This window comes from Priapulus caudatus, unplaced genomic scaffold (genome assembly GCF_000485595.1).
Source record: "Priapulus caudatus unplaced genomic scaffold, Priapulus_caudatus-5.0.1 Scaffold306, whole genome shotgun sequence".
Classification (NCBI taxonomy): domain Eukaryota; kingdom Metazoa; phylum Priapulida; class Priapulimorpha; order Priapulimorphida; family Priapulidae; genus Priapulus; species Priapulus caudatus.
In genome coordinates, this window is record NW_014577367.1 from 73590 (window position 1) to 83830 (window position 10241).

Consider the following 10241-nt stretch of genomic DNA (forward strand, 5'->3'; position numbering starts at 1 on the left):
CCACTCACGGCCGCTAGAGGGGGGACTACCGCACACAACATGGCGGCCCCCATGTAGGGACTCGTCTATCTACCTCGTTAATTGATGAGCCGGCAAAACACCACGAAAACGCGCACAAATATTCAGCGGACATCACAAATAATTATACAGTCACAAACACGGAACATTAACCCACTCTCCGGTTTCCAGGGAGCCACCCTGCTAGGAACCCGAAGGTCCAGTGCCACCGCTACACTATTATAGCAGTTAGGAGTTCAAGGGGCGAGTTAAAGGTCAAGGTTCATTGTATTTAGGGGGCAGTTTCACTCTGTGTGTATGATATGATGCGAATATGCACAAGTATTTTAATGCGTGCCAGTCTGCGACTGATCATCGCTGACTGCCTTTGTCTCATACATACCTAAATTACTGCAGCACTAAACTGTGTCCCAACATTACTTCCATGCAGGGAGCTTCATTCGGTCATCTTGTCGAGGCGTCTGGATGAAGTGAAATCTGTTGTGAACAAGTTGCACCAGGTTAAAGACTTCGCTGCCGTCAACGCTCGAAACTGGTCGGCACAGGTGAGTTGAAATGATTGCGTCACCGTAAATAGTAAAAGTAAAAAGATTATGTCCACTTTTTCACGAAATTTAAGTGATTCTGTTTACTTTTTATTGTTAAATTGCTGCATTATACTTATTATTTTGCTATTCCGTTTGATGTGAACAAACATTCGTGACTCATACATAGCCCATAGCAAGGATTTAATGTTGTGATCAATATATCAAATCGCCCAGGTTTTTTTAGCTCCCCTTGACATCGTCAAGATGAGCTATTGCTATGGGGCGTCGTTCGTCGTACATCCGTGCGTCCGTCCGTCAACATTTGGCTACGGTCAACGATAACTTGAGAACCGTTTGACCCACATGTTTCAAATTGCATACAGTTGTTACTCCTATGGGAGAGATTTAAACATCATATTTTGGAGCACGCCAGTTGACCTACTTTCGAGCCACACCCACTTTTTGACAAAAATGGAAATGACCATAAGTCAGTTCAGGTTCAACGGATTTTGCTCATTTTTGGTATGTGAATGAATAACGACTGGTCCCAAAACATATCACACGGGTTTTGATATTTTTTTTAAATTATGCAAATTATGTAGATTTTGGCAATTTCACTATGCATATCAGTGTCTGCCTACGGTCAACGATAACTCAAGAACCGTTTGACCCACATGTTTCAAATTGCATACAGTTGTTACTCCTATGTGAGAGATTTATACGTACTATTTTGTAGCACGCCAGTCGACCTACTTTCGAGCCACGCCCACTGTTTGGCAAAAATGAAAATGGCCATCTAGATTCATTCGATTTTGTTAAATTTTGGTATGTGAATGTGTAAGGCTAGCCCCAAAACAGTTGTTACTCCTGTGGGAGAGATGACAGCGTCCTATTTTGGAGCACGCTAGTTGACCTACTTTTGAGTCATTCTAAACTGCGTGTTTGCTGCAGTTTTTGGGGGGGTTGCGATTTACGCATATATAATAATCAAGAGTATATAATTGGATATAAATGCTATATAGTGGGAGTTCTTCCATACATACTCTTGTTTTATATAATGTAGGTGGATAGTTGCTAAATTAAAAATGTCTTGTTGGCACTCGGCCATTTGTGTACTTTTTGTGGTGAACTGTAGTGTCATTGACACTTTCATTTGGATTTTTAACTAGTTGAGAAACAATCTTATAAGGTGAGAATTTGGGGATACATTTAGTGCCGTTAGTACTTACTTTTCATGTAAAAAAGAAATTGCAACAAATATTTTACAAATATACGCCATAGAAAATTCGTAACGTAGTCAATTTAAAGTCATAATAGGCCCATCGATTATGCAATTTTAACGAATGCTAGAGTAACTGGCACCTTGTGTAGTTAATAAGTACATTACCTTATAGCCAAACGCGTATTATAGAGCAGGCTTATTTAATTGCTCGTTAGATGGCGCGCAGGTCGATACAAATGGCCTCACTCTCGTTGTGAATTTGTCAGCATTGTCCCGCGTCCAATGCGTCAGAGACAAATGGTTATTCCTATCTAAGGAGTGTACAATATTATTATTATCTAGATATATATCTACATCAAGAGTAGATAATAACACACTTATGTGTTAGCACACATGTGTTATTATCTACTCTTGATGTAGATATATATCTAGATAATAATAATATCAGGAGTAAGATAATATAGGTCTTATATTAGACCTTATATATAGTCTTATATTAGTCTNATATGATGGATGGATGGGAGATGGATGGATGGTTGGATGGAAGATGGATGGGATGGCTGCAAAAGGATGATGGATGGATGGTATGCATAATCGACATGGATGGAAATGGTATGCATGGAATGGGATGAGTTATGGACATGGGAGTGGATGTCCATGATGGATGGAAATGATGGATGAATGGATAATTGGATAGATGGATGATGGATGGATGGATGGTAATGCGATGGATGGAGGGTCATGGAATGGATGGAATGGATGGTCATGGGCATGGATGGTATGGATGGATTGGTCTCATGGATGGATGGAGGAAAATGGAATGGATGGATTGGATGGATGGAATGGAATGGATGAGATGGATGGATGCGATGTATGGATGGAATGGGACGTGATGGCAAGGATAGGATGGATGGCGTGCAAGATGGCATGGATGGAATGCATGCATGCATGGATGGGAAAATGGATTGAATAGAGAATGAGTGAATTATGAATGGATGAATGAGATGAGCATGGATGGCTCCTAGAATGAGCGAATGGAATGAATGCTGCAAAGTTGGCAGGATGGCAGAGAGTGATTATGGATGGTATGGATGGCATGGTGGCAATGGAATGGATGAGATGCGATGCAATGAAACTCGATAGGCATGGCCGCCCACACCCACATGGCAATGGCATGCGTTGAGATGGGGCATGGCAATGGATGGCTCATGCCCCAATGGCCATAGGACCCCCAACCATTGAGCATGGGCGAATGGATGGATGCACCCATGGCCACCGCATGGCATGGAGCTGCTATGCGAATGCGTCTCACATGGCCAATAGGGACTATGGAGATGGATGCGCGATGCGCATGGATGGCATATTAAATGGACTGGCGAATCGCATGGATGGCAATGGGCAATGGATGGATGGAATAAGATAAGGATGATGGCCATAGACTAGATAGAGTGATATCTCACATATGATAATAGCATAGATAGATAATAATGGATATGAAAATGAGCCTGGCTGTGCCCCCCCCCCCACGCCGGCCAGTGTGGATGGCAATGGCTGCGAAGGATGGAATGGATAAGACTGCAAAAAATGGATGACCGAATGGATGATGCATGCGATGGGAATGCATGAAGATGGAAGTGGATGCCACATGGATGGCATGGATGGATGGATAGCATGCGCATGGAATGATGGATGGTCATGGATGGGCTATGAGCATTGAGATGGAAGCCTGAAGATGCGATGGATGGTGCAAGGATGGATGCATAGAATGGCAATGGATGGCATGGCATGGAATGGGATGGATGAATGAGATAATAGTGAGGTACTGATGGCAGAATGGAACTAGAAATAAGTAAGGATGGTATGGATGGCTGCAAGGAGATGGATGGCCATGGACATGGCCATGGCACCCGATGGAGATGGATGGTATGGAGAGGAGGATTAGATGTGCATGGATGAGAGTGGTACCATGAATGGAAATGGAATGGAATGATGGAACTGGTCAAATGATATGGGCCGATGGATGGATGGAGGAGCAATGGTCATGGTATGATGGATGGATGGATGAGAATGGTGATGGATGGCATGGCATGGATGGCATGGAATGGACATGGATGAATGGAATGAATAGGATGGCGTAGATGAGAATGAATGGATGAGATTGGCATGGATGGTTATGGCATTGGGCATGGTGGATCCGCGGATTGAGATACCATGGATTAGAATGCATGGTATGGATACATGGATGAAGTATGGTATGGACATGGCGCCAGTGAATGAATGAAGTGGGATGAGATAGCAATGGGATGAGAATAGGATGCGATGGGCATGGGAATGATGGACCGCACTGGAACATGGATGGCATGATGGATGAGAATGAATGAGATGGATGGACGGACGGCATGAGATGGCATGGATGGGGATGATGCGGTAGATGCATGGTTGGGAGGATTGGCACCCGCGCCGCGCGCTGCATGGATGGATGGATGGATGGGAGGGATGGTCATCGATGGAATGATAGGATAGACACTTAAATCGAAAGATAGATAGATTAGCATAGTAGATAGATAAAGTAGATGATAGATGATAGATAGATAGATATTGGATGAACACGAAGCGATGCGGGTGGTGATAGGATGCTGAACGAGGTATGGATGATGGCTGCAGGAGAGTATGCAATGTCATGGATGCATGGCTATTCATGGATGGAGAGGGATGGCGCATGGGAGGATAAGATGGGAATGGATGGAGACGAACGAACGAACGCGAACGGGCCGCACTGACGGAATTGACGGATACGGACAGGCAATGACAGCAGCAGGCAGGCAGACAGGCAGACAGATGCTCTGTGTGGATGACTGTTGTTTAGTAATATATATTATTCTGTTGTCCATCCATCTATCCATCCATCCATCCATCTATCCATCCATCCATCCATCTATTCACCCTCTCTCTTTCTTTCTCTCTCTCTCTCTCTCTCTCTCTCTTTCTCTCCCTCTCTGTATGACTGTATCACTCTGTCAAGTTCTCTCTGGCCTTGTCTCGTTCTATTTCTCTCTTTCTTTCTCTCTTTCTCTCTGTCGCCCCGTTTTAAAGATTTATCTACGCACACCCTTTCGTTTTATGCTCCACATGGGATTATATTCGGTATTGCTCTATATTGGTAATCCATCGCTTTATTTTTTTCGAATTTTTTGTATTACATCTTCTTTCCCAGGCCAGCGTAGACCATCCTTCTTGATTTTAGAAATTAAAAAAAGCAAGACGTGGAGTAATCATTCGTATGCCAATAAGCTCCTAGGAGGAAAAGTCTTCATCATATGTGAAGGAGCTGCATACCAGCTGACGTCTGAAGATGAGCAAACCACAGCAAAGATGGAGATCGAAACTCTACGCTCATCCCAAGAGGAAACACCCCTGCACAGCACTCATGTGTCTCAATGCATACACTAGATATGACACTACCAGTGCATTTAAAGGAATAGGAAAGATCAAGCCACTGAAAACTCTCCAGAAAACTCCAAAGTTTGCTGCTGTACTCTGCAGGTTGGGGGGAAATTTGGGACATAACCGAAGACCTCCTTGATGAACTGGAGGAATTCACGTGTGCCATATATGGTCGTGCTAGAGTGCACAAGGTTAATGAGCTGCGATACATTCGCATACAGGAGCTGTATGCCAAGGAAGACCAACCCCACCATTCAAAGAATGTGGACCTGGGATAACTTCCACCATGCAGAAAAAGTCTGGAGCAGCACATAAGACGTGTCAACTATGAGGTTAAAATCTGGAAGAGGGCCCACATTGCTGAACCAGATATTCCAGATGTGAAGGGTGACCATGGATGGGAGGTCAAGGATGGAAAGCTGGAGCCGCTGTGGTACACAGGAGATGTTCTGCCACAGCAGCTCATCAACATCGCTGTCGAACCACTGGAGTCTGACGACGATGTGGATTCAGATGACTCGGAAACGGTATACCAGCTGAGTGAGCTGACAGATGTGCTAGATCAGTTTAGTGGACAAAGCAGTGGTGAAAGCACAGACAGTGATCTGGATTGACAATATGTACCCGCGAATGACATGAACTCTGTGTTAGTTAGATATTTAGACACACAGAAACGGCAATTATTGTTGATATGACTGTTGATATTTGCACAGTTGTGATACACAGGATATGAACAATATAGTGTGTGGTCATTTAGCTCAATAGTGTGAATAAAACAGTTTTGAATCATGACTATGGTTGTTTGCTTTCTGGAAGAAATTTGACCAAACATAATGACCATAAATTCGACATAAATTCATTTTTTTCGGAAATGAATCTTTTCATAGTAGTTTGTTTTGTTAATAGATCTGTTTGTTATTCTATTGTGGTCATTTTGATACTTTGCTTGTTAAATTTGATCGAAAAATATCGATTTTATGATTTTTTTTACATTTTGGGTAAATTTGATCTTGATGACGTCATAACCGGAGGTTCGTCCCAACTTACGCAATGTTAACATTTATTTTCGTGATCAGGGCGTCATGGGGCTCCGGAAAAATATTGATTCGAAAGTTTGTGGGGGGGCACGGTGGACTCTCCTAGCTCCCGGACTATGTATATTGATGTAGATATTTATTATAATAATATTATTATACACTCCTGATATTACAATACCGTATTTACTCGTGTATCACCCGCACGTTTATGTACACAACCACAAATACAAAAATCAGGGGGTTGCGACTTATAGACGAGGCTGTACCCAGGGTCGTAGTAACCATTAGGCAATAGGAGACAAATGCCTCCTACAAAAAATTTTCTGGGGCCCTTAAGCGGGCCCCATACCCCACGCCCTATTGGCTCGCTTCGCTCCTTCTTCTTTAACTCACAACATTTGCCTCCTACAAAATTTACCTCTGGCTATGGCCCTGGCAGTACCAATGTTTGTACCAACTTTTCAAGGCACAATTTGGGGTGTGACTTACACATAAATACTACTTAAAGTTATACACGAGTAAATACATTAAATCAATCAATGCTGCCACGGCCAGGGAGCAAATTTTTTTTCTCCAGAAACAATCTGAGAACAAACGCCATTTGCAAATATTTCTTTTGGTTTATGATCGGTAGATAAGTACGTTTTCTGATGTATTTTCTATGAAAAACACACATTTTACTCATTAATATAAAATATAATATCACAATAATTACAATTCTTTGTGTAAATGGTTATTTTTACCATAAACTCAAGTTATGAGAGGGTCTGGGCTCACGTAATACTGCATACGTACGTATATGTACTCGTACTATAGAGTAGCCCTTCGCTCCGTCGCAGGCAGGAGGAAGGAGCGAAGAGCTATAGTACTAGAGCTACTCGTTGACGCTAGACTGAGCAAAAAGTAAAAAAACCTTTGTTATTAAACGACACGTATGTGTTAGTACATGTTTACATTTGAAAATACATGTACACAAAGAATTGCAATTATAGTGATATTATATTTTATTTTAATTAATGAGTAAAATGTGAGTTTTAAGTTTTTCATAAAAATACACCAGAAAACTTTTTTCTCAGTCTAGCGTCAACCTATTATATTTTATCTTAATTAATGAGTAAAATGTGTGTTTTAAGTATTTCAAAAAAATACACCAGAAAACTTTTTCGTCAGTCTGGCGTCAACGAGTACGAGTACGTATAGCTCTAGTACTATAGAGGGTTCCGCGATTTGGTCTAAAAATAGCAATATTACCTACAATCCCGTGCCGCCGGCCATACCAGTTACAAATAGAGCGAACACGCGTCGCGTGTAATGTGCCACTCCGCACAATCGGCCGATTTTACATTGGCTATAGTGTTATTATTGCAATAGATATTAGAAGTAAGAGGATCCCGATTTACCAGACAGGTTTATCAGCGTGGATTTTAGGTGCTGCAGTTCAATGAGGCTGCCACTCAGTCGGCAGATTCGTAGCTTGAGCAGATCGGAAGATTGCACGCAACACATATATGTTCATAGACTTGAGTTTGTTTACATCGTGAGAGTTCAGAAATTTCACAGATTTTACCGCATCTACTCTAGCTATCCATCGCAGCTTTTTATAATAGCTAGTGTATGCACGTTTGTCGACTGTCTGTAGTGTACGTAGTATCAGGAGTAGATAATAGGGGAAGGAGTGTGACTTCAATAAACAAGGGAAATTCGGGATCTTATATATATATAATATATATATATATGTAATTTATTATAAACATATATAAGTTATAGAACTCGACTACAACACTGGTAAGGAAGGTCCTGATGGGGCAGCCCTTGACACTAACGGTTGTCCGATTGCCCGGGACAAGTGAGTCTATGTCGGACAAGTTATTCTCTTGCCTAGTTGCCCGATCGGACAACTGTATAATTTTAGTCGTTTAATATTATTAACATCCTTTGAGCCATGGCGCTATCGTACCACGTTCTCACGTCAAACGTTTTCAAAGGTCACTGAGAAAAGCAGCACGCGACACCGACCGTTACATTACAGATTTATTCAGAGCGGCAGCGCGTACCTCGCTTGCCGCGAATTTTTTTTTCCTACACGTTATATCCATTGCAGAGTTTTGGGCTCCTCTGATTGGCTGCTTTGATTTGCTTTGACTCAATAAACCTTCAAAACAAGGGAACAAACGCCATTTGGAAATATGTGTTATGGTTTATGATCGGTAGATAAGTAAGTTTTCTGATGTATTTTCCATGAAAAACACATTTTACTCATTAATATAAAATATAATATCAGTGATCACTATAATTACAATTCTTTGTATAAATGTGTTATTTTCATCGTTAACGTTAAGTTATGAGAGAGTCTGCGCCATATGGTCTTGACTCTCGTAACATTTACTACATACGTACGTATATGTACTCGTACTATAGCAGTACGAGTACTTGTACTATACTACTCGTCGCAGCAGTAAGGAGCGAAGAGCTATAGTACTAGAGCTATACGTACTCGTACTCGTTGACGCTAGACTGAGAGAAAAGTTTCCTGGTGTATTTTTTTGAAAAACTTAAAACACACATTTTACTCATTAATTAAGATAAAATATAATATCACTATAATTGCAATTCTTTGTGTACATGTATTTTCAAATGTAAACTAGCGTACTAACACATACGTGTCGTTTAATAACAAAGGTTTGTTTACTTTTGCTCAGTCTAGCGTCAACGATAGCTCTAGTACTATATAGCTCTTCGCTCCTTCCTCCTGCATGCGCTGGAGCGAAGGGCTACTCTATAGTACGAGTACGTATACGTACGTATGCAGTATTACGAGAGCCTAGACCCTCTCATAACTTAAGATTATGATGAAAATAACACATTTACACAAAGAATTGTAATTATAGTAATATTATATTTTATATTAATGAGTAAAATGTGTTTTTCACAGAAAATACATCAGAAAACGTACTTATCTACCGATCATAAACAAAAAGAAATATTTGCAAATGGCGTTTGTTCTCAGATTGTTTTGAAGGTTTGTTGAGTCAAAGCAAATCAAAGCAGCCAATCAGAAGAGCCCAATGGATATAACGTGTACGAAAAAAAATTCGCTCCCTGGCTGGGGCAGCATTGATCGATGTACTGTATTTACTCGTGTATAACTTTTAAGTATTATTCATGTGTAAGTCACACCCCAAATTGTGCCTTGAAAACTTGGTACAAACATTGGTACAGCCAGGGCCAAGTGGCTTTCCCCTCTCACCAAGCTCTCCCCTCCTCCTTCTCCACCAGCCTTCTCCCCCTCCTCCTTCTCCACCAGTCTTTCTCCCCCTCCTTCTCCACCCGCTTCCCCCCTCCTCTTTCCCTCCACCAGCTTCTCCCGCTCGCTTGCAGTCTACAGCTACTCCCCCTCCTTCTCTACCAGCTTCTCCCTTCTTCCCTCTCCTCCTCACCAGCTTCTCCTTCTCCCCCTCCTCCTTCTCTACCAGCTTCTCCCTTCTCCCCCTCTCCTCCCTCCACCAGCTTTCCTTCTCCCCGCAACACAAAATGCAAAATTCCCCTGCCCGCGCCGCCTCTACTGTTGTTACCAACGGCACTTGGACAGACGTCAGTAAAAACTGAAATAAATATGAACACACATTCACTACATAGGCATACTATCCGTACCCTCGGCTTACAATTCCACATGCTTGCGACACTGCTATATCAACTTTCCTTCATAAAAACTATGTAAAAACTAACGCCGATCGAACGCTTCCCTCACTCCGCGGCGAGTGTTGCTGTGACGCTATGATAAATAATATAATTAGAGCTCATATCATATATTATCAGGAGCGTATAATTGACAGAATTATAATTTGTCATTAATACAATCGAACATTCATAATGTATAGTATACTATTTGCATTATGCGCTCCTGATATCTATTATATAGGTCACACGCACACTCGCCGCGTTGCCGACGTGTAGCGAGCGTTCGGCGTTACTGAGTATTCCTACATAGGGTCG

General features: G+C 41.9%; 1 protein-coding gene and 1 long non-coding RNA gene across 2 annotated transcripts in view; one reads left to right on the forward strand and one right to left on the reverse strand.

The window, feature by feature from the left end:
• The window catches only part of LOC106808803, a 35731-nt gene extending 29906 nt beyond the window's left edge, over positions 1–5825 (forward strand). The window contains exons 9-12 of the mRNA XM_014811657.1: positions 449–563; positions 1715–1734; positions 5218–5310; positions 5504–5825. Of these exons, the coding sequence (XP_014667143.1) occupies positions 449–563; positions 1715–1734; positions 5218–5310; positions 5504–5825 (550 nt within the window). The remainder of the gene's footprint in view (positions 1–448; positions 564–1714; positions 1735–5217; positions 5311–5503) is intronic.
• Positions 5826–7228: 1403 nt separating this feature from the next.
• On the reverse strand, positions 7229–7462 carry LOC106808814. The gene is made up of 2 exons (XR_001393815.1): positions 7431–7462; positions 7229–7336 (listed from the first exon to the last, which is right to left on the reverse strand). It is a non-coding gene; the product is annotated as an uncharacterized LOC106808814 (long non-coding RNA).
• Positions 7463–10241: the final 2779 nt, after the last annotated feature.